This window comes from Quercus suber, unplaced genomic scaffold, assembly GCF_002906115.3.
Source record: "Quercus suber isolate HL8 unplaced genomic scaffold, Cork oak 2.0 scaffold_59, whole genome shotgun sequence".
Lineage (NCBI taxonomy): Eukaryota > Viridiplantae > Streptophyta > Magnoliopsida > Fagales > Fagaceae > Quercus > Quercus suber.
Window position 1 is genome coordinate 629,689 of NW_027069524.1, and position 25,791 is coordinate 655,479.

The following is a 25,791-nucleotide window of genomic DNA, read 5'->3' on the forward strand; positions in this document are numbered from 1 at the left end:
CTTTGTGAACAAGTGATCTGACTCCTAAATGATTGCCACATGCCCCTTCATGGATTTCTCTCAATATGTAGTTCACTTCGTCAGAAGCCAAACACCTAAGATAAGGCTAGGAAAAGCCTCTTTTGTACAACACCTCGTTCATAAGAACGTACCTGGCCGACCTTACCCTAAATTTTCTAACTTCGTCTTTCTCTTCTGGAAGTTGTCCATCTTTTAAGTATGATATGATTGGAGTCATCCAATTTCCTCCACTCTCCACTTGTTGTACTTTTGGGATGTCTATACTTGGCATATATTGAATCTCATCAAACTTGTCCATGGCTTCATTCGCTGAGGCTTCTTTCGCCAAGGCATCAGCTTCTACGTTCTCCTCTCTTGGGATTTGAATGAAATTGGCTTCCTTAAATTTTCTCATAAGGCGCGTCACCTTATTAAGGTACTTCTTCATTCATTCTTCTTTAGCCTCATACATTCCTTTCACTTGGCCTATGACTAATTGAGAATCTCCCAAGACAACTACTGATTTTGCTTCTAGAGACTTAGCCAATTCTAGACCTTTAAGGAGAGTTTCATACTCGACTTCATTATTAGTGACTTGATATTGCAAGCGAACCTTGTGTTTTAGTTTATCCCCTTTTGGAGATTGTAAAACCACACCTATTTCTCCTGCATGCTATGTAGACGAACCATCCACATGGACGATCCATTTCTTGCTGTCTTCCATCTTTCCTATATCGTCATGGGTTAGGATAAACTCTGCAATGAAGTCTGCCAATGCTTAAGCTTTTATGGCATGCCTTGGTTGGTACTTTATGTCGAACTCGCTGAGTTCGACAGCCCATTGAATCAATTGTCCTGCAGCCTCCAACTTGTTCATTACCTTCTTGAGCGAATAATCTGTCATGACGTTGATGACATGAGCTTGGAAGTAATGTCTTAGTTTCCTGGAGGCTATTATTAGTGCGAAAGCCAATTTTTCTATTAGTGAATATCATCCTTCCGCTCCCCTCAGTGCTTTACTTGTATAATATACTGGCTTTTGTATTTTTCCTTCTTCTCTTATTAAAGCTGAGCTCACGGCATGCAGAGTTACTGCTAGGTACAGAAATAACTCTTCTCCCATCACGGACGGACTTAGCAACGGGGCTGTAGCGAGGTACGTCTTCAAATCTTGGAAGGCTTTTTGGCACTCGTTCGTCCATTCAAATACTTTCTTTAGAACCTTGAAAAATGGTAAACAATTGTTAGTAGCTTTAGAAACAAACTTGTTAAGGGCAGCACCTCATTCGGCAAGAGACTGGACTTCTTTGATACTCTGTGGAGGCTTCATATCTAGAATTGCTCTAATTTTTTTGGATTCGCCTCGATCCCTCTATGTGAAACCATGAATCCAAGAAATTTTCCTGACGCAACTCCAAAAGCACACTTGCTGGGATTCAACTTCATATTGTACCGTCTGAGCGTATTGAAGGTCTCTTGCAAGTCGTCCAGATGTTCTCCCTCGTCCAGGCTTTTTACCAACATTTCATCCATATAGACTTCTACATTTCGTCCAATCTAAGGATGAACCATGTGGTTAACCAGTCGTTGGTATGTTGCTCTAGCGTTTTTCAAGCCAAAGGGCATTATTTTGTAACAAAATAAGCCCTGACTAGTAACAAAGGACATCTTCTCCTGGTCGGCCTCATCCATCTTTATTTGATTGTATCCTAAGAAAGCATCCATGAAACTAATTAATTTGTGGTTCATGGTAGAATCCACTAGTTGATCAATGCGCGGCAATGGATAGCTGTCCTTGGGGCAAGCTTTATTTAGATCAGTAAAATCTACACACATCCTTCACTTGCCGTTTGCCTTTTTGACCATTACTACATTGGCCAACCAATTCAGATAGTACACTTCACGTATAAACTTCTCTGCCATCAACTTCTGAACTTCGTCTTTTATAGCATTATCTCTTTTAGGGGCGAACACCCTTTTCTTTTGTCGCACCGGTTTGGAGGAAAGACATACGTTTAATCGGTGGGTGATGACACTAGGATCTATGCCCGGCATATCCTCATGACTCCAAGCAAATATATCAGTGTTTTTTTTCAAAAACTGGACGAGGTCATTCTTAATTTCATCTTCTAGATCTGCCCTAATTCTAGTACATCTCTCAGGGTTGCTCTCGTCTAAGGAAACATCTTCTAACACTTCGGTGGGTTCAGCAACAATTCTCCTTTCTTCAATGCTCATCGTCTGCTATTGCTCGTCCATGGCGAGCATAGAAAAATAACACTCCCTTGCTGCCAGTTGGTCTCCTTGCACTTGTTCGACCCCATGCTCCGTAGGGAACTTGACTGACAAGTGGTAAATGGACGTGACTACCTTCCAACTATTTAGAGTTGGTCTTTCAATTATGGCATTATAAGAGGACGAGCAATCTACCACAAGAAAGTTCACATCTTTGGTTACCTGCTGCGGATATGCCCCCATTACCATTGGCAACGTGATAGTGCCAACAGGTTGTACCTTCATTCCTCTGAAACCTACTAGAGGCAAGTGTACTGGACAGAGCTGGTCTCGTCCAACCCTCATTTGCTAAAAAGTTAGATAATACAGAATGTCCATCGAGCAACCATTGTCTATCAATACTCTTCTAGTTGTGTAGTCAGCAATAACTAAGGTGATGACAATAGCATCATCGTAAGGGTGGTGAATTCTTTCGGCATCTTCGTCCGTGAAAGTGATTGCTTGCTCGTTCGTGGTCCTTACTCTTGGTGATTGTCTAGAAAGTTGGACGCTCTGCACTACTTTCAAGTACGCCTTCTTTGACTTGGACGACTGTCCTGCCAAACTTCCCCTATGATAACTTTTATCTCGCCTAGTGGTGGTCGTAATGATTCCTCTACCTTCCTTTTCAATTTCTTGTCCTTGTGGTCTCATCCAAGGAAATTTCTCTACTTCCCTTGCTTGATGAGATTCTCAATTTGCTGCTTTAAATCAAAGCACTCATCCATGTCATGCCCACGATCTCTATGGAAGTGACAGTACTTATTCCTATTGCGCTTGTTGGGATCTCCCTTCATTTTCTTGGGCCACTTCAAGGAAGGATCGTCCTTGATTTATGTAAGGACCTACTTAAGTGGCACGTTCAAAGGGGTATATTGTTGATTTCGTGCTGAAGAGCTTGGCTTCTTATTATCTTGGTCCCTTTTATCTTCTGTTCGTCCCTTCTTTGGACGAGGACCTTGTTCAGAGTGACAAGCATGGTTTGTTTCCATTCTCTCAGCTCTCTTCCTTTTCTTAGCTATGATCGCGTCTTCTGCGTTCATGAAATTTTGGGCCAAATGGACGAGTTCGGCCATGGACTGATGTTCTTTTTCATAAAGTTTGTGTATGAACAAGTCAGAGTTAACCCCGTTATGAAAGGCTGCCAACAGTAGCTTGTCATCTACCTCGTCCACAGTCAAGGATTCCCTGTTGAAGCGTGTGATGAAGGAACACAGGCTTTCATTTTCTCATTGCTCTATAGTTAACAAGTTGGACGAGGAACGCTTGTGTCTCTGTCCCCCAATGAAATTATTAACAAACAATTTGCTTAACTCCTTGAAAGAACTTACTGAATTCGGGGGTATTTTGCTGAACCAGACTCGCGTGGGTCCTTTAAGAATGGTGGGAAGGGTTTTACACATTATCTCATCTGGAACCCCTTGGAGGTGCATGGTAGTCTTGAAGGTGGCAATATGGTCAAAAGGGTCACGCATTTTGTCATATGAATCCATGGAAGGCATCTTGAATTTCGGAGGCAAAGGATGGCCATTGATAGAGGCTGTAAAGGGGGAGTCTGTTCGGTGAACCAAGTCTTCTACCGGGTTAGTTCTTCTCATGTTCTTCCTCATCTTATCCATAACTTTTCTCATCTAATCCATCTCCCTTTCCAAATGTGGCACCCTTCTTGGAGCGATATCCCTCGATTGGCTTCCTGGCTATACATTTCTTCCATCTTCCTAACTTTGTTCATGCTTTTCTCCATAGGCCTCATGCTGTTGTCTTTTGAGATTAATCTCCCTTCTCAAGTCTTGATTCTGGCAAGTTAACTCTGCCATGGCAGCGGCCATGGATTGCACGTGTTGGACAGAAGATGGCTGCATGGCAGACGCCGATCGTTGACCACGATTGGGATTACTGGAAGCGTCTCTACTCTCTTGGGGCCTGGACTGGTAGCCCTTGATCTTGTCCGAACCATTTCAACCCTTTGTCGAAGAAAGAAATTGTAGAACTCAACAAATGAAATTCAAATGCGACGAATACTTCTTCCCCACAGATGGCGCCAACTAATGATTCCAAGGAAATCAGTGGGTTGAAGATCTTCGAGTGTTGATCTTGAAGGCAGAGTCCTAAAAAATTAAACAAAATTAAAGGAGACTGGTGGAGGCCGACCTAGAATCCTCCGATGGTAAAGTTAGTGGATTTGTTTATTACTGAACGAGGGAAGCCTTATTGAAAGTTCTAGGGCATTTTTTTTTCTACCTTACCTTTCCGCAAGTGAGTTCTTTATATAGTGCTTGCCTAAGGCAGTTACTTTGTAACTTCTCCTGTCATCGCGGATTTTTGAGGTAACCTCCATAACTGTTATGGAAGTTACAACATTTGGGGTTTCATCCTTAGCTGTTTACTATGGAATGGTTGGTAATGATAAAACATTGCATCTGTTGAGAACAAATACAATAACTGATCATCTCGTCTGTTCGTCCTTAAGGAAGGACGAGACGCCATGACAATGTTTTGTCCGTCTGTCCTCAAGGACGGACAAGACATTGTAACAAGGTCTCGTCTCTGTCGTTGAGGACGGACGAGACCGCATTGGACGAGTTTTGTTGATTTAGTTCTCCAATGGTCCCTTTCTTTCCTTGGACGATGCATGTGGACGAGCTGGGAGTTGCTTTTTCTCCAACACCATTAAGAACCATTCAAAAAGAATCTTACTAAACTAGTGTATTAATTTTCCAAAACCATACACAGTCTCATTTGGGAAAAAAATTTACAAAACATTCAAAAACAAAATTTTCACTACATCAAATGATCAAACCAAGATCAACCTAATAAGATCCAGCGTCACATAACACAATAAAACATATATCAACTCAACCAATCAACCACCCAACATCACACCTCAAAAAGACCTAAATCAAAAAAATTTCAAAACAGAACCCAGACCCATAATGGCGAGCATCAAGTGATCCAACAACTGCCATCTACAATAGCACCACCTATCACTACCCACTTATCCTCCTCAAACCTAAATAGTTCCAAACATCCAACATCACATGATTCACACCTCAAGCCTAAAACAAAACCAAATTAAATTATAAAAAAAAAAAAAAAAAAATTCATACCCACGACAGCAAGTTCCACCTGATTGTGACCTTGCAACCGCCGCCCATCACTTATCATGATCAAGCAACAGTCGTCCACCATTGTCCTAGATTTTGACCCACCCAGCCACCATCCTCCTCAATTCGAACACAGCCACCCAGCTTTCAACGGCAACATATAGTGTGGGTTTTGAGGGTAAATCGGTACTAAAACCGTGGTGGTGGAGTTTGTTGTCCTTGCTAAGTCTGAAACTTTATAGCTTTGATATTAAGCTTGAGGGAGAGAGAGATATTTTTTTAACATGAAGGAAGAGAGAACAAAGAGAGAGAGAGAGAGAAGAAAATGGTATTTTAAAAAATGAAATAAAATAGTTTAATACACGATACACAAACGGCGTTAGTGTTTAAGGACCAAATTGGTCATTTTTTGAAACCTTTGGATGTGCTTGGTATTAACTAAAATCTCATGGTAGGTTGTTGTAATTTATTCAAAAAAGATTTATTGACACTCTATCTTATGTAATAATATATATAAGTTTTTTTTAAAAAAAAATTATTTTAATACGTTTATTAACACGTCTAGTTAAACTAATTTTGAATTCAATTAAAAAATTTCAATATCACCCACCGTCCCATATTATAGGACATGGAAATAGAATTTGACTGATTAAGTTAACATATAGGAAAGACACACGGTTTAAACTGAAATAAAATAAACTAAGATTAACACAAAAACAATAATAATAATAATAATAATAATAAGTAGTTTACGTAGGTGTATCATATATGGGAGCATTTGTTTTAATTTTGCGTGTGCCAAAATTGCAAGTCAAAAGAAAATCATTGATATGGTAGTAGTGATAGTTGTGGTCGACATGTTAATTTGTTAGTTATATTCTTCTCCACTTCTACTCTACGCGCATAATATTTACGTAATACGCGTCGTTCCCATGTGAACCGGTTCAAATTTCAGACATATTAGAAAATAGAAATCTAATACTAGTTTCTAACCTTTTTTAATAAAAAAGTTTCGTACCTTTTATAAATTAAAATAAAAAAACAAAATAAAATCTAGCACTAGTTCTAATTAATTTATGTTATAATAGGTGGAAGATATTTGTCGGTTCTTTTTGTGTCGTAAATGTATAAATATTTATTTATTTTTACAGCTGTTAAATAATTGAAGGAGGTGGGAAAATAAAAGGACAGGCAGTGAAGGAAAGTTGATGGAAAGGCCCAATTAACAAGCGACGCGTGTTGTAATGATGAAAAGACACCATCGTAGCCTAAGTCGCAGACGAAAGAAGTAAAAATATAAATAATAGTATCATCCCTGTAATATTTTTTAAACAAATTTTAAATGTTCAATTATTATTAATAGATATAAAAGTAATATTAATAATAAAATCGGACTAAAACAAGTAATTTTACTGTATAAAATTTATTATGAAAATATCTATAATATTATGGGATTAAACTTAAATAAATACGACAATGTTAATATGACGTAATTTTGGTCCTCAAAAAATAAAAATAAAAACATATTTACTGGGCTTTGATTTGATAGCAGAAAATGAATGTGATCTGTCAGTCACTTGGACGGTTGGACATACTGTCATCCTACAATGTTACTGTACGCTAAGGCACAGCCCACAAAATTTCCAAAAAAAAAATAAAAAATTAATGAATTCTGTTGATGAATATAATAACCAAAAAATAAATTTATATTCAGAGGCGGAAAAAAGGGCGAGCAAAAAGAGCAAATCTTTTAATCCTATTCTATCGGTTATTATTCGGTTCCCGTCCTATTTATTTTCTTTTTTTGAGAAGGAAAATTGTATTTATTAATAGATATTATTATTCTACGCTGATAATGTTAATAAAGTAGTATTTAATTTTGATCTCCTTTCCCTATATATAAGCGAAGACGATAAATGTGGATTAAAGCAAAGTAGAGGCAGAGGAAGATCAACAACTAGGAGGGGGAGTAGGAAAGAGCATAAAAAGAAGAAAAGTTTGAGAAAAAGTAAATATTATTGAGAGAAGGAGAGCATCTTATCTCCTTTTTCTCAACAATGAGATAAACGCATTATAAAAAAACCGAAAGAAAGAACAAAGAAGAAGAAGATAGACATACTTTTTCTCTGGTGCCAAACGTTTTTTGAAAGGCACAAACAAAAAAAAGTGATCGATCTTCCTTCTCCTTCTTCTCTCACACAGCTTTTTGTCTGTCTGATCTAGTTTAGATTTGGTTTGTATTTATAAAAAAGAGAGATTCTACATTTTTGCGGGGTTTTATATTTTTAGAATGGCGATGTACGAGCCTATTAGAGGACACGATGAAGAAGAAGAAGAGAAGAAGAAGCGTGGAGTGGAGTGTTGTTCTGGAGATGTAGTAGTAGTAGTAGATGATGTTGAAATGGCTGTTCATTCGAGATCCAGCGCCTCTGCTTCTAAGATTGAAGATGAAGGCTCTAAGCAAAGGCGCCTCCACCAACCACCGCCAAAACCACAATCACAACGTCTCGTTTCGCTCGACGTTTTTCGCGGTCTCACTGTTGCGGTAATTTATTCATTCCTCTTCTTTGTTTTCGATTTTTCTTTTGTTTGCTAAACTTACATACCAATCAAATATTATCAATTTTGTTAGATTGGAATTGAGATGAGATGATTGCATTGCATTTTTTTTTTCCTTAAAAAAAATCATTGTTTCCAGTCGGGAATTAGATGAAACGTCGTCGTCTTTAGTTAGCTTTGATGTTAACACAACAACAGTTAGAGCCTGAGTCCTCAATATTTTGACTTTTTTATTTATATTTATTTTTAACTTCGCATATAGAACATGGAAAAGACCTTTTTTTTTTTTTTTTTATTTTTTTTTCATTAATCATTATCTCTCATTTTACGTTTTGAATACCCAAAGTCTCTTTGACATTTTTTTTCCCTCTAAATTCTATGTAACTGCGTATTTTTTTCATCCCCATGTCAACGAAGTTAAATTAGGAAATAGAAAAAGTCGATAAAAGGTAGCGCCCGTCCAATGATTAAATTCGTTAGATATTTACAAAAATTATCTCACTCTTATCTTTCTTCGTTACCATAAATAAACCATATTATGATTGTTTCTTTTTGTTTATTATCAGAGTTTGTGCTCAAATTAAAATTTTCGTCAGAGAAATACTGAAATATAACCGGAGAGAATAATTGCTATTTAAGCTTAATACGTCCACATAATAATATTCAAAAATTTTAATGTGTAGAGAGGATGGACCATAATCATGGTGTGTGATACATATTGCAAATGGGTCATTGGCACAATATACTTTATAATTTATAGCACAGAAACGGTAGTGTAATGATGTTACAAGAGTTTATAATTTATAGTACAGAAACGGTAGTGTAATGGTGTTATAAGAGCTGATGAGTGGTTGTTTTGGTGGTAACTTGATTTGGAAGTTCAACTATCTTTCTTTGTCTTAAAAATATTATCAACTATAACAATTTAATACATACCTACCCCTCTGTTATGGCCATTAATGTGCCATTGTCCTCTATTTAATTACGAGTCACAGTTCACCTAGAACAAGCCTAAAACCCATAACTCAGCCCTATATACGTGGTACCTTGTATGTGTCAAGACTCTAGAGAGCGTGTACTGCTAATTCTTTGGCTTTTCTCTCCCTTTCATTACAGCTGGCCCTGTAATAAATATTTGGTGTTAACTTTTTGTTGACAACTTATTGGAAAGTTGTTAAAAATATTTAAAAACATACTTGTAGCTTAAAGTTATAAAATTGAGTTTGGTTTACATCTGGTAGTTTTTAATTGACATTCTCTTAGTTTCTTCTTGGGATAGAATGATGTGGTATTGTGTTTTAAACTTCACCAAAGGTTTAGTTAGTGAGTAATGTGACAGTTTTTCGTGAAAAAAAAAGGAGATGTCCAGTTGGAGATAGCCGGACCAAAAAATAATTTATACATAATCTAGGCTAACAAGAAAAAAACAAAAAACTAATCCAAGTGCACTACCTAAAGGACTTAAGAACAAGCTACCAAATATGCACAACTGCATAGTAGAAGCAGCTCAGGTTCCAGCCCTTTAAATTCTGTTGGTGCAATCATTATCAGCAAAAGAATCTACCAGAATACCATGTTTTTTTATACCATTTTTGTTATAGGGGAATAACAAGCTTTACATGTGTTGATTTTAGTTTGCACTTATATGAATAGATAAAAGAATTTTAGGACAAATGAAAAACATTGGTTCTTGTTTGAAACCATAATTAGTTAGTCATTTGGTTTATGACGGTTTCCAGTAAGGCTAGTTGAACTCCTAATGAAAATGGGAAGCTGGCAGTGTGTTCTACGGCATGATGCTTGTATGTGTTGTATACTTGAACTGGATTATGTGTAGATTGAGCGGGAAAAAGTGATTAACCGTTTGAAATTTGCGCTAATTTTTGTTGATGCATCAAAGGACATGTTCCTTTTAGCATTGTGATATTGCTAAATTAATGCAATGTGTCTGCCCTGTTTTTCATGTATTGACAAGCTAAATTAAGCATTCTCTTTTCAAATTAATTTCTCATTCTTGATGCAGCTAATGATACTCGTGGATAATGCTGGTGGAGTCCTCCCTGCTATTAATCATTCACCTTGGAATGGTGTAACCCTTGCAGATTTTGTCATGCCATTTTTCCTCTTTATTGTTGGTGTTTCACTCGCACTTACCTACAAGGTATCTCTTGCTCTGGGAATGTATTTCTTTTATCATTGGCACCCATGTATATGTACAATGTAATATTCGATAAGTTCAACATGAACTGTTACTTTAATTCTTGTTCTCATCATAAATTTAATGTGTTTTTATTCAAGGCTGAAATAAAAAATTTAAATCTTCATGATATATTATACAAGTCAATAATATTATTAGATGGATGCTACTTCTACTACTATTGACCTCTAAGCCTAACAATTTATTTTCTTTCTACAGAAATTGTCATGCAGTACGGTTGCAACTAGAAAAGCAATAGTGCGGACTCTAAAGCTTTTAATACTAGGCCTTTTCTTTCAAGGTGCTTTCCCAGATCTATAGCTCTTAGACCATAGCCTGTACCCTTGTATCCCAGAATTTATCTGTATTTTCTTTCAGCAACAGTGAAGATAAAAGCAACTAAGAACAATGATAAAAATATTGAATATCTTTGAAAAGCTGAGTATTTTTGTTCATTAATAATTGGGGGAGTTTCATTTAAAACACTTGATACGCTTTTGTAATCCTAAGGGGTAGCACAATCAGCCAGGGACTATGCCTTATCAATCAGAAGTCACTAGTTCAAAGGTCCCCTTGGGGCCTACACTTGAAAAAAACTTTATTTTTTTCTGTACTAAATGTGTTTCATCTTTCCTGTCCAGGTGGTTTCCTCCATGGCATAAATGATTTAACTTATGGTGTGGATATTGAACAGATAAGATGGTTGGGTATACTACAGGTATACTTCTCCCCTCCCTCTTTTTTTTTGGGTGGTTTTCTCCTTTTGAAATGTTTATAATGCCAGGTACCATAAAGAACTAGTTAGAGTGGGTTATTGTTCAGGCGTTTATTAATTGAAACTTAAAAGAGCTGATCTTGCTGCTTAACTTTGATGTAATGTCTTCTTATAAAAGAAATGGCTTTTCCTGACTCAACTACTGTATCGAATATAAAAAGTATTTTCTTTTGGACTGCCAATGAACAAATTTGCAATTTTGAGACATTATATATGCTGTGCATTTGTTAGCTTTCTGAATAACACATACCATTTTCCTTCTCTCCCCTTTCCTGCAGAGAATTGCAATAGCGTATCTTCTGACAGCTTTGTGTGAGATTTGGTTGAAGGGAACAGATAATGTTAATTCAGGATCATCTCTTCTCAGGAAATATCGATTTCAGTGGTAGGTTTTATTTATCATGCAGCATTACTAACAAGATCTTGTCTGTGCATTCTCATGATTGCAGAAGACGAACATGAACAAGTCACTGATTAAACAAATAGCTAACAAAGAAAGGGCAAAAATAAAAAAATAAAAAATAAATAAAAAAAATAAAAAAAATAAAAGAGCAGCAACAAAGAAACTTAACGCTTCTAGGGAAAAAAGTAAAAGAAGTAATATCACAAATAATATAAGAAAAGTTTTCCACTGGCCTTTGGGTCAAATGGCATTTTTTTCAGCCTATAAGTACACAGGGTGGTGGTTAAGATTGTTTTTATATATGTATTTTTCTTCTTTTAATTATAGTTTGTTTATATTAATTTCATATCCCCTGTCACAGTACTTAATCTTCTCTCTCTTTGACATTTGCTTCTTGTCTCTTTTCCCTCTCTCAGGGTTTTCGCCTTGATGCTTACCACTCTATATCTTTTCTTGTTATATGGCTTGTATGTTCCTGATTGGGAGTATCAAATTCCAATAAAAGCCTCCTCATCTGCACCAAAAATGTTTTCTGTGAGCTTTAATCTCTTTTTTCCTCCTTTTTAATTTCTTTGTATAATTTTTTAGAATTCTGAGGTTTGATTTTACATATGAAACTGGTGGTTGAATGGTTGTGTCTTGCCTATGCCTATTTGGAAGGTGAAATGTGGAGTGCGTGGTGACACTGGACCAGCTTGTAACGCTGTTGGAATGATCGACCGTAAGATATTGGGTATAAATCATTTATACAGAAGGCCAGTCTATGCACGAACAGAGGTATCCTGTTTTTAGAGTTGCTTTCAATTGCTTCCCTGCCCCCTTCTCCCAAATGAGATTCATGTGTGTGTGTGTTGTTTTCTTGGTTCACAGCAATGCAGTATTAACTCCCCAGATTATGGCCCATTACCATCTGATGCTCCATCATGGTGTCAAGCCCCTTTTGATCCTGAAGGGCTTCTAAGGTGTGTTTACTACTTTCTCCTGTTGTCCACAGGGTCATTCTTCAGCAACTATCTTGCTATATGTTAGAGTAGAGTTTTAAGAATTATGAGGACAATTTCCTGGGATTAAAATCTGGCAAAAGAGCCAGTGCTACTTGGGCCGTTGGATGATTTCTTTGTCTTGTTAATGATAGCACAGACCGAAACACATCATTTCAAGGTGTTTAAGGTTTAACTGGCTATGTTTAAAAAGACATGATTGTTAGTAGAAATAATGGTTAAACTCAATTTTCTTTTGTATTTTTGGAAATTGATCAACCTCTTGCACTTTGTGCTTGTAGTTCAGTGATGGCCATTGTTACCTGCTTGGTTGGTTTGCATTATGGGCACATTATTGTCCATTTTAAGGTGATTCATATTCATGGCATAGCATGTCTTCCTTTTGTCACTGAAGTTTTTTTCTTTTTTCTCACCAATTTTTATTCATTCCCACATTCAGGACCATAAAGATCGGATCTTTCACTGGATGATTACAACCTCTTGTCTCATTCTCTTGGGCCTTTCCTTGGACTTATGTGGTAAGTAATGCCTTTACATTTTTATTTTTATTTTTTATTATTATTATTATTTTTTAAACCCGGCCCTTACTCCCCACACCCCACAAGCATTTATACTTGTGGAAAGACTATCGCATCAAGAGTGTGCGATGGTAGTGGTTAGTTGTACAACTAACAATAAATTCCATTATTAATCTATCTGCATTTCCATTGCAGGGATGCATTTAAACAAGGTTCTTTACTCATTCAGTTACATGTGTTTCACTGCTGGTGTTGCTGGCATCCTCTTTGCTGCAATTTACTTGATGGTAGGATATCAATTAAGGAATGCAATTTTTACTTTGCTCACGGTTCATCATTGTCTAGCATGGATATTTATTTTTGGTTAGGTTATTGATAATATGATTGATCTTCATTTAATTGGGTTGCTGCCCACCCCAACTCACTTCCAATTGAAGATTATTTAATTTTTTTCATCTTTTAGTTGGTAATCACGGGGATTTCCACAGGTGGATGTGTGTGGCTATAGGCGCCTGACCTTGGTGATGGAGTGGATGGGTATGCATGCTCTAATGATTTATATTATTGCAGCCTGCAATATCGTGCCAGTTGTCCTCCAGGGATTCTATTGGGGCCGGCCTCAGAATAATATTGTAATCTTTTCTATTCCTGCTGTTGTGGATATTTCTTACTCCTGTAACTCATTAAATTGTGATCTGATACTTTTTTCATCTCTGGCAGCTTAGGTTAATTGGAATTGGATCATGAAAATTTGGGTTACACTTACCCCTGCAACTATACTCTCAGTTTCAAGGTCATGAGGCTGGGCCACTTAGCTGTATCTTGCTGATTTTGGGTAGTCACGGATGGAGCTAAGCAAGAATTTTGGAGTTGGATCTTTGTACAATTGGAGGGAAACTTTCTTCTCTTTCTTTTATGAATAGACACAATCTCTACAATTGAGCTACTTTGTAAATATGTAGGCACGCCATTGAAATTGGAGAACTTAAAATCAGGTCACATCATGATGTTTATGGGATGTTTTGTCGTAGGATGCTTAAGCTTAGTACGATGCAACCTTTTATGATGGTAGTCACATAATTAAGAATTATAGAAAGAGATGCATTAGAAGGCTAATTTAACCTCCCCCTCTTTTGGGGTGGCTTCTCAAAAAAAAGAAGGCTAATATAACATTTCGTGGGGGGTGGGGGGGGGGGGGGGGGGGGGTTGGGTTGGGAGGAGAGGAGGATATGTCATGCATTTATTCAAATGGAATCTAAGAAGAAAAAATTATCAACCACCTCATTGTAAAAAATGAGAAAGAAAACATTGCCAAAACCCAAAGCACAATCATTATAAAACAAGAGTCATGCCAGAGGCATAACCATGGACTTATTGAGAAAAGAAATATAAAAATCTTGTGCCCCTCGACTTATTGATACAACCACCATAAAAACAGTGACAAAATAATGGAATCCACTCCCTATGTTGTGTATGGAACAAGTTATGGATATCAATGGCGAGGTGAAGTGTGGTTGGGAGAAATCATAGGAGTGGGTGGAGGTCAAGGTGGAGGCAGAGAGACTGAAGGCGAGATTCATTTGAATGGCAGTAAAAGGATACGTGGTTTGAGCTATAGTGAGTGCAAATGGGAAGATTGTAGGATTTGGGAAAATAAAATATGGATGAGTGGCACGCCACTTCTTCAAAGGTTTCTTGCTGACACGATCATGCACCTTATTTACTTTACTTTTAGAGAGTTGAGTGTAGAAGAGCAACTCCCTCTGTGTGTCAAACTCAAATGTCAATGATATTATCAATGAAAAAGATACGAGACGTAAATACGTAATCTCATTGCCTACACGGAAACGCCCAAAGGCTATGAGGTTCAAGAACATGGACTCTCTGTCATCATCCACAAAGGATGACTGGGAGCCTTAATTCACCCATGCTAAAGTGTTGGAGGAGCATGGGATTGATGAGAAACTCTTCCATCTTGTGCTGGGGACACAATTTATTGGTCAAATTCAAACGAGACAATCTTGTTAGTTATATATATGATTCAGTTAGGGCCTTTGGAAAGTGCATTGTCTGGTTGGGTTTGGAATATTTTCAACTAGGGATGGCAATGGGGCGGGGCAGGGCTGAAGCATGGGATCTTTGCCCCCACCCGCATGGATTTTTCTTGTCCCATCCCCGCCCCGCCCCGCGGACGGGGAAAATTTCTTGCCCCATCCCCGCCCCTTAAGGCCCCGCGAATTCCCGCCTTATACCATAAAACTTTATTTTTTGTTGATTTTCCCTACAACTATTACCATTTTTTCAAATAAAATGACATGTTTCAATAATAAAAATATACTTGAAATTATAAATAAATTTATCCTATCAAATCAAACTAAATTTTAGCAAAAACTAAATAATATTATCCAAATTTTTAACAAGACAATATCACAACAAAAATCTCATAGTATGACACAATAAAATAATCCAAACTCCTAATACATAACAAAATAAAAATTGCCTAGTTCTTCAAAAAGAATCTCCACTTTCTTCCATCATTGTGACACCATTTTCTTCTTCATCATCATAATCATCCAGGATATTTTGGAATGTATCTTCAATTCCATCTGTGGTAGATGAAGAACCTAAAAAAAAAGACAAAATAAATTCAATCAAACAATTGAAAAATATAATAAAGAATGCAGCAAAATAAATCATTGCATAATTAGACTAGTAAATTTAATTACCATTAATTTCAGCCCATAACCAATTTTGANTGATCCAATTACATCCAAACCATCTTGAACAATCAAATTAAGAACATGTGCTGCACAACGCATATGCAACATTGATCCACGCATAATAAGTGCACCACGTTGAAGCTTATCTAAGATAATTTTTATAACTGCATCATTGGTACTGCAATTATCCATAGTCACAGTAGATAACTTCCTATCAATATTCCACTCCAACAAAGTATCTAGAAGGACACTAGAAAGCACTTCTTTCGTATGTGGAGATGGCACATAAATAAACCTTAAATGAGAAATTTAAATAATTAGAACCAACAATGATATAAGTTCATAAAACATTTGAAAAGAATTTAATTGAAACATAAAAATGAATATATACTTTAAAAAAAGTACCTCATAACTCGGCTTTGTAATCTCCACAAACCATTAATGAAGTGTGCTGTTACAACCATAAACCCTCACTTTTTGTTTTGTGAAGTCCACATATCAGTGGTAATAGAAATTCTACCCAGATTCTTATCAATTTTATGCTTTGATTTCTCCCTTTCTTTCTCATAGATGCTCAAAATGTCCTTCTTGGTTGTGTTCCTAGAAACCATCCTGAACAATGGTTGGAGAGAAGTTGAATATTTTCTAAAACCAATGTGGTCAACTATAGAGAGGGGATACTCATGCAAGATGATCATACAAGCAAGTTCATTTCTTGATACATTTTGATCAAAATTATAAGCATTCACACCCGCCATTGAATCCACTTTATTTTGATCCCCGGCCAAAATTTTTTGATTCATATCCCTAATGTCTTGAAACTTTCTCCTTGGACATATTTTAATGTGGTCATGCAAATGTTTAGTGCCATAATTGGATCCCCTCACTAGCAATTTCTTACAATAATTGCACTCAGCCTTGTCTTTCTCATCAACTCTTTTTCTCTTAAAATGATTCCAAACAATTGATTTGTACTTCCCCTCTTCTTGAATTATTTCATTGCTAGGCTGGACTGCTTGGACATCGTTTGGCATATTCAACAGAGGTGATGATGGGGTTGCATTATCTTCATCTACTATCAAAGGAAATTGATTGCTGCCAGATGGATTGGAGCTACCAATGTTTTCATTTGAAGTCATTTTTTTCCTGATATAAATTTAGCAACTTAGTAATGGACAAACTATATTTCTCCAACAAAGATAATATAAAATAATGGGAACGAAAAAAAAAATTAAAACAAATCTCCTTGGCAACGTCGTTAAACAATTAAACTATATTTAGCAATATCGTTAAACAATTAAATTAAAAATCATAGCACCCGCAGCACATACACAAATGGGTATTCATATTTTTTTGATACCAGGTATTCATATTTCATTGGCCTAAAAAACACTAAAACAAATCTCCTTTATACTAAGTAGTGTGCATTATTTAATTCCTCCCATTTTGTGACTATTTCATAGAGAATGGGACAAAGTCTCAAACCTATACCTTATATTTTTTAATAAAAATACAAAAAACAAAATTAAATTGTATATAATTTTTGTGTGGGGAAGGAGAACGAACAGCCAGTAGCTAGAGCTAGTACATAAATTTAGCAACATCATGATTTAGCAAAATTACAAAAACAATGACACCAATAGGGTATTCCTCATCATCCCGTTCTCCAATAAGGGTTAAATTGTTTTATGTACTAGCTGGAGCTACCAGGTTTGATTGCTAAATTTTACCCAATTAAATTGTATATAAACGTCATGATTGATGCCATCATATTGGCAATCAAATCAATAGGGTATCAAAACAGCAACCCTTGCCATAAGAGTTGTGATTCTTGTGAAACGTTTTATGTCCGATTCAATTATAGTACATAATTCCTAGGTACCCCAAAAATTAAAAAACAAAAACCTAGATTGTAAAATAAATAAGGATTTTGACAAGCACAAAGAATTAGTATTGTTAAGCAGCCAAATGCCCACACAAAATTACAAAAACAATGACACACACAGCCTCAGACCCATACCTTATTAAAAAAAAAATTATATTATGTTCATGATGAAAAGTAAGTTGAAAAAGACAAATGAATCATGAATGAAATTAGTAATTCAAATAGTATATAAATTTGTTTCTAATAAAGACAAAAAAAAAGAGTTAAAATTGGCACCTTATTTTCAACTTTGCTAGAGAGAAAAAAGGGGTAGAGCCACCTTAGGTAGAATAAAATAAGCTTATGATATTTTTGTTTAAATAGTAGGGTTTTAGGGTATGAAAAAATTACAATTTAACCCTTATTAATGCGGGGTGGGGCGGGGATGGGGCGAGGCGGGGCGGGGTGGGTCTAAAAAGTGTAAACCCATCCCCGCCCCGCCCCATGGTGCGGGTCTAAAATTTCTCCCCATCCCCGCCCCACCACCTTTGCGGGGCGGGGAAAACCCACAAGGGGCGAAGCGGGGAGGGGCGGGTCAAGCGGGGTGGGGCAAAATTGCCATCCCTATTTTCAACCCAATACAACTTCTTTGGGTTGAGAAACTCAACCCAATTCTTGATATGTTTTTATAAAAACCAACCCAACCCAATTCTTAGGTCGTTGTTGAGACCATTTTGTCAAGTCTAATAACATTTTAAAGGTTTTCCTTCAACTATAGATCGTTATTCAATCAATAATTACTATTGAATATTGAGTGAGTTACATAATATTCCAATGTCATCAAAAATTAAATCTCACAATATTAAAATAAATAAAAATAACTAATTTATACAAAATCTCAAATTTCAAAATAAATCAAACTGCTAATGACCGTGTTGATCTAATGGCACCCCCTAAGTACAAAGTGAGTGTGTTGATAAAATATGACGCTTTTTCCAATATTGCGTAATCTCCTTTGAATTTGATTCATCCACCATGTTTTTGACTTGATCATCAAATTCTCTGACCCAATTCATTTATTTTCTAGTGTGCACGACAGTGACAAGTAATAACAAGAACTACTAAAACAAGCACTAGATCTTTCACTTTATAATTTCTTGAGGATCAAAAACAATTTCTCAAGCACCCGACTTCAGCATAAAATTTTCTAGAACGCTTGACGTATAACTTAATTATTTCTCACGTCATCATAGACAGCCCATCTCCATCATGTTAATGATATGCAAAGGGACAAATGGCACATAAATTTGATATTTCACTATAATTATACCTGTTCATTTATAGATTAATCACAAATGTAGTAAGCACTCTGAATTTCAAGTTAGAGTGAAAAATGAGTAGAAATTTAAGAAATGAGTTCTAGGGACTTGAATGTGTACCTAAAAGTGAATGGGGGAGGGGATAGTTATACCCTCATTGGCACATGCTGGATTGGGGAGTCATCAGGAGATTCATGACTCCTATTGCTAATTTTGGCCAGATGGAGCAAGCCTATGCCTGTTTTGCCAGCTTGGGAACTCTTTCCAACTGGTTGGGAATCATGTCTAGGGACAAGTCACATTGCATTAAATGTTGATTGTATGATTTGAGTAATTAATATGATCCTAACTGATGTGGTCCTAAATGCAATTTTTGGGGTAATTGAGTCTGGTTGCAATAGACGCATTCTATCCCTATGATTGGCCAATCTTCAAGTACCGGTTTAAGCATGTGAAGTTATTTTAATGTCCTTGCTTATTTATTAACTGCCCACAGCAAACATAACTAAATTAAAGAAAATATTTCAATTATATATTTGAATTTGATAAGTAAATTAGACAGTAAAAACAAGAAAGAAAAATTATTCTTAAGTTATGCGGTGAAAGCACATTGTGGAAGACTAAGTTTTATTGAAATTAGAATAGATTAGTGAAGCAGTTTGAAATAAACAATGACTCTTATTTAAATTTGTTAAAACTTTTGTTAATTTATTTTAAATTGATTTAACTTGCTTTTTAAATTTCTTGAAACTTTGTAATAGAGTTTCACTTTTAGTAAACTATGTTAATAATATTAATGTACTTAGTGCACCATATAATTTCAATTTTTAGATGTGTGATACTTTTGTTGAGCCACCTAGTACAAAAGCAACATATAAAACCCAACTTTTATTATTCAATCAAAAAATTATGGTAGATTAATGGAATCAGTTAGATAATAAATATTTTAAAAAATTGGCTATAGGATTTTATTTAGATAAGTATTTCTAAACTTCTTAAAATTTAGTTGTAGAGTTTCGCTTAGAACAAACTATCATATATTATATTAGAAAAGTTTGTCAGTGGTTATGCCAAAATAGATTCATTAAATATATTAACATTGTTTGCTTTATGTTATTTCCAAAGTTTCAATAGGTTTAAATATACCACTTTGATTAACATTTTATTATCAAAAGTTCTGAAAATCTCCTTATTTATTTATATTATTTTTAATATTTAATATAAGTTTTTAATAATAAAAGTTGAATACAACATGTCGTGCTATTAAAAGTTGATTCAATATAATTATTACATGTTATTTGTCATTTGACATACTCTCATTAAACTCTTAGTTAAGTGTTCAAAGAGCTTAAAACACCCTTGTACTTTTAAACTATTAACATAGTCTACTCTAAATAGAACTCTATTACCAATGTGTTAGGAAGTTCAAAATATAACCCAAGGGGTTAGCTAAGTGATTCATAAGATTTTATGATATCAATGAAATCCTGAGTTCAAAACCTCTTATCAGCATTTTGGGGCTACCTTCAAGGGATTCCTCTTTAAAATAACCTGGTGTGTGTGGAACGAGGGATTGTATATGCCTAAGGGAATAGTCAGATACTCGAATAAGTCTGGATACCCTTGTATATATATATATATATATATATGTGGGGCCAGAAAAACAGGTGGCCTTGGCCCACTCCAAGCCAGGCCCAATGGCCCGCGTCGAGGATGCATGAGGGGTCCGAGGATGAAAGCGCGAGGACCAACCCCCAAGGAACATATCTGAGGATGATCCCGTCCTCGGGCGTCTGAGACCTCGGGAGAACACGAGGAACGCCCCACCAAAGGGGATTCCTTGAATGTCCGGGGAGGAGGGGTCCAGTGCCACGCGTTGGCGAATGAGCAAGCCTTAGGTGAGCTGTCACCTTTGCATTGAATGCGCTCACCTAACCCCCCTAGCCGCATTAATGGGGATGTAACTCCTTGACAGGGCAACATCGATCATGGTGAGCCACTTGAGTATGGATAAGACCTGTGATGGGACGGACGGTCAGAGGGAAGGCCAATGGATGATCAACAGAAAGAAGAAGGGGATAGGAGGAAGAGAACTATATAAGAAAGGCGAGCAAAGCAATTAAAGGGGGATTTTTTGGATCATTGAAGGGAATGACATAGAAGGACTTAGAGGTCGTGTTAGTTTCAGGGATAGGGGTCTCCTCGGACGAGTGCCGAGGAGCTACCCTTAGTTGTAAACTGGGCTCACTCCCTTTCAATGGAAGAAGGCAGACTTGTATTCCGTTGCTAGCCTGTTAGGGCCTAAACCTTCGATCCACTCTCTAAAAATGTATTGTTGGGGAACCTTTCTAAAATGAGTCCCTACAATTGGCGCCGTCTGTGGGAAGGATTAGTGCACTGGCAGGCGCAACGGGTGGCCGTTCCTAAGTAGTTATTTTACGGAAGGTTGGTAGCGACGCATCAAAAAAAAAAATTGCAGAAAAGTAGAAGATTCAAAGTAGAAGATTCAACAGAAAAGAAAAGGAACTTCATATTATTTTATTAAATGGAAAGTACAAGATACAAACAGAAGCTCAGGCAGGCGTGTTTTACAACTAACTTTACAAACTAATTCTACAAACAGAGGCCCAGGTGGACCTGTTCTAAAACTAGCTAGAGGGAATGGGGCTGAGGCTAGTATGCTCCAAGGCCACCAACAACTCCTTGTCCGGTGTGGCGAAGCTGGAACAAAGAGAGGAGCCGACGCAGGTGCTCCGGGAAGCCCTCCCCCATGACGTTCCCTTGATTCTCTCCAATCCTCACGAGCGTTGGCCGTTGGAGACGGCAACACTCGGGCACCAGCCATGACATGATTTATTTTTTTTTTTTTTTTTTTTTTTTTTTTTTTGAGAAAGGAATAGTTTTGTAGTTGCATATAACAATTTTATATAAGATGGCTGATAAATTAACCCAAATTTTCCTTTTAAAAGACCTTAGCAAAAATATTTTTATTTAAAAAAGGAAATAAAGTCATAGAAATTTTAATTTTAATAGTAAAATTTGGAATCTATTGATCACATCCCTATTGCACACAATTTCTCCCATTATTAAAACTAGTCGACGTTCCATGCGATGCGCAAAAACTGTAAGATATGTTTGGTAATTGTTTTTTCTCCTTATTTTTTATTTACAAAAACAATTTTATATTTTTGAAACTAAAAAACTTGTTTGGCAACCTAAAATTGACAGAAAATAAAAACTATTCTCAAAACTCAATTTGTAAAGGAAACTGAAAATATGCAAAATGCTGTTTTCAGTTTCTAATTTTCAAAAGTTAATGAAAATGAGGCTTCGTCCTAAAGATGAGACTTCATCGTAACGGGTTTCGTCCTAAAGATGGCACGAATCGACAACCCTGTAATTGGGTTCACAGAGGAAGATGTCTGGCGTCTTCACCACCCACGCGACGATGCGCTCATAGTTAGCATACGGGTGGGAGACTACAACACCCGCCGGGTCCTTGTGGACAATGGGAGCTCTGCAAATATCCTCTACTACTCAGCATTCCAGCAAATGAGGATTGGGAGAGAACAGTTGGTTCCAACTAACGCACTGCTCGTTGGATTTAGAGGAACAAGAGTATACCGCTTCGGTGCAGTCACTTTGCCCATAATAGTCGGTGATTACCCTCAGCAGATCACCAAAGACGTCTCATTCCTGGTTGTTGATTATTCGTTCGCTTACAATGCCATCTTGGGCCGTTCTACCCTTAACTCGTGGAAGGTCGTAACATCAAGTTACTAGCTGATGATCAAGTTTCCCACCAAGTATGAAGTAGGAGAAGTACGAGGAGATTAAGTAGCAGCGCGCAAGTGCTATATTGCCATGTTAGAGATGGATGATCGTTTAGAAACAATGTGTATAGAAGAACAGCAGACGGTGGCAAAACCCATGGAAGGGCTGGAGGAGGTACTCCTTGATAATTCTAGGCCTGAGCGAACGACCAGGATCGGCACTCTTGCCAGCCCACCAATACGATAGGTGCTTACAACATTTTTGAGGGAGAACCAAGATGTCTTTGCTTAGAGCTATGAAGACATGCCAGGAATTGATCATTTGGACATTGTCCACAAGTTGAATGTATCGCCTTCTTTTCCCCCCATTCGTCAAAAGAAACGAGTATTCGCGCAGGAGCAAGACAAGGCTATAGCGGAAGAGGTTCACAAGTTACAAGAAGCAGAGTTCATACGAGAAGTATACTACCTCGACTGGTTGGCCAACGTAGTGATAGTCAAAAAGGCCAAGGGGGAGTGGAGGATGTGCATGGACTTCGCGAACTTAAACAAGGCATGCCCTAAGGATAGCTACCCATTTTCATGAATTGACATCTTGGAGGATTCGACAGCAAGACACTAGTTGCTAAGCTTTATGGTTGCATTTTCTAGTTACAACCAAATCAAGCTAGACGAGGTTGATCAAAAGAACTCTTCATTCGTCACAAACCAGGGTCTCTTCTGCTACAAAGTAATGTCGTTCGAACTTAAGAACACAGGGGCCACATATCAAAGGCTAATGAACAAGATGTTTGCACATTAGATTGGGAGGAACGTTCAAGTCTACATTGACGACATGTTGGTAAAAAGCATTCAGGAGGATGACCATTTGGACGACCTCAAGGAAACCTTCGATACCCTTCGTTCTTATAACATAAAGCTGAATCCGAACAAATTTGCATTCGGGGTAACGACGGGAAAATTCCTTGGGTTCATGGTGTTTCAAAGAGGTATTGAGGTCAACCTAGATAAAATACAAGCCATAATGGAGTTGACCCCGCCAAAAAACGTCAAGGAGGTATAGAGTCTAAATGGTAAGGTAGTTGCACCGAACAGGTTCATCTCAAAAGCAACAGATAGGTGCCTACCTTTCTTCCGCATATTGAAAAAGTCCTTTGAATGGATGACCGAGTGTCAACAAGCATTCGAGGACCTGAAGGCGTATCTTTCTTCCCCACCTTTGCTGAGCCTGTCCAAACCAGGTGAAGAATTGTTCCTCTACCTAGCTGTCTCCCCAGCCATTGTCAGGGTAGCTTTAGTCAGAGAGGAGGGCGAGGTGCAAAAGCCCATATACTTCACGAGTTGGGCATTCCGAGGTGCAGAAGAGAGGTACCCACTGATGAAAAAGCTAGCCTTCGCCCTGGTAACCGCAGCTTGCAAACTCAAACCTTACTTTTAAGTGCACATGGTAATTGTTCTAACAGACAAGCCTCTACAAAAAGCAATAAAGTAGCCTAGAAGTTGCCAGACATATGGCACTGTCAGCAATCGAATTGAGTGAGTTTGATTTGAAGTATCACCGACACACGACCATAAAGGGGCAAGTTATTGCTAACTTCATCGTAGAATTCACACATATAGAAGGCCAGGAGGCAGGAGAGATTCCTCAATGGAGTATCTGGATCATCCACCAGACAAGCAAGCGGAGCTGGTGTGGTACTCTGTAGCCCAGAAGGGGACAAGGTTGAATGCATGGTCCGACTTGATTTCCCTATGACAAATAACGAAGCAGAATATGAAGTCTTGATAGCAGCGCTGGATCTCGCCAAAGTAGTAGGAGCCGCGAATGTGGTAGTATATCGCGACTCTCAAGTAGCCACCAGTCAGGTTAACGGCGACTATGAGTGCAAGGGTGAATGGATGAAGAAGTACCTTGAGCAAGTGAAGAATCGGGTAAACGACCTTCGAGCAAAGTTTGTTCAAATCCCAAAGGAGGAGAACGAGCATGCCGACCATCTTGCCAAGGCTACATCAGCAGAACATATGCTCATTCCTAATAAGGCACTATCCTTCGTTCAAATCTCTCCATTAATAGATAGTATCAGTATGCATAAGATAGGTTCCGAGAACAATTGGATGACGCCAATAATCTTCTATCTGAAGGGCGGTGTGCTACCTAACGACAAGGAGGCTGCAAGGAAGTTGAAGGTTCAAGCAATACGATTTGTGCTGATTAAAAATGTCATATACAAAAGAGGCTTCTCCTAACCGTACTTGAGGTGTCTAATCCCCGAAAAGGCATACTTTGTCATGCGAGAAGTACATGAAGGAGTCCGTAGAAACCATTGTGGATCATGATTCTTAATGAACAAACTAATTTGGGCGAGATACTATTGGCCTACAATGCAAAAAGATGCAATTGCATATGTCAAAGCTTGTGACAAGTGCTAGAGGTTTGTCAACCTCATCCGGTAGCCAACAGAGAAACGCATTCCAATGACAGCCCTATAGCCTTTTGCCCAGTGGGGATTGGACATCATGGCTCTGTTCCCAATAGCAATTCGACAACTAAAATTCTTGGTGGTCAGAATAGACTACTTCACCAAGTAGGTAGAAGCCGAAGCTCTGGCTACCATCATGGAAAAGAATGTGTGAAGCTTTGTATGGAGAAACATCATTTGCAAGTACAGTATACCTAGAGTGTTAGTCTTAGACAATGGGAAGCAGTTTGACAATAATGCGTTCAAAGACTTTTGCTCACAGCTAAGGATCAAGATACACTACTCATCACCCGCCCACCCTCAGGCTAATAGGTAAATTGAGGTCACGAACTGATCCTTACTCAAATCATCAAAACTCGGCTCGAGGGGGCAAAAGGTATATGGCCGAAAGAATTACCAAGTGTTTTATGGGCATATAGGACGACGACAAGGATGCCTATAGGAGAGACACCATTTCGACTAGCATATGGAAGCGAGGCAGTCATCCCGACCGAAGTGGGACTCACAAGCTATAGAGTGGGAAACCATGACGATAGTAGAAATGATGAAGCTTTGCACTTACAGCTGGATCTGATGGACGAGGTCAGAGTAATGATTGAATAAAGGTTAGCACGGTACCAAGACCTTATGGCCAAGCACTACAACTCCAAATTCAAACGCAGGAACTTTCAAGTTGGAGATCTTGTCTTGAGAAAGATGACGAGCACCACAAAAGACACCACTTAAGGGAAGCTAGGATCTAATTGGGAAGGAACATATAGAATCACATCATGGCATAGGAAGGGAACCTAGCACTTGGAGACA

General features: G+C 37.6%; 2 protein-coding genes across 2 annotated transcripts; one reads left to right on the plus strand and one right to left on the minus strand.

Moving 5' to 3' along the window:
- Positions 1–7,200: 7,200 nt before the first annotated feature.
- On the plus strand, positions 7,201–13,830 carry LOC111985643 (uncharacterized). The gene is made up of 13 exons (XM_024017295.2): positions 7,201–7,923; positions 9,961–10,098; positions 10,354–10,435; positions 10,776–10,852; positions 11,188–11,294; positions 11,729–11,846; positions 11,973–12,089; positions 12,183–12,274; positions 12,595–12,661; positions 12,753–12,831; positions 13,027–13,118; positions 13,320–13,463; positions 13,552–13,830. The coding sequence occupies exons 1-13, from the start codon at positions 7,669–7,671 to the stop codon at positions 13,576–13,578; spliced, it is 1,395 nt and encodes a 464-aa protein (XP_023873063.1). The 5' UTR covers positions 7,201–7,668; the 3' UTR covers positions 13,579–13,830.
- Positions 13,831–16,021: 2,191 nt separating this feature from the next.
- LOC136067124 (zinc finger BED domain-containing protein RICESLEEPER 3-like) lies at positions 16,022–16,690 on the minus strand. Its single transcript, XM_065772474.1, has one exon. The coding sequence runs from the start codon at positions 16,688–16,690 to the stop codon at positions 16,022–16,024; it is 669 nt and encodes a 222-aa protein (XP_065628546.1).
- Positions 16,691–25,791: the final 9,101 nt, after the last annotated feature.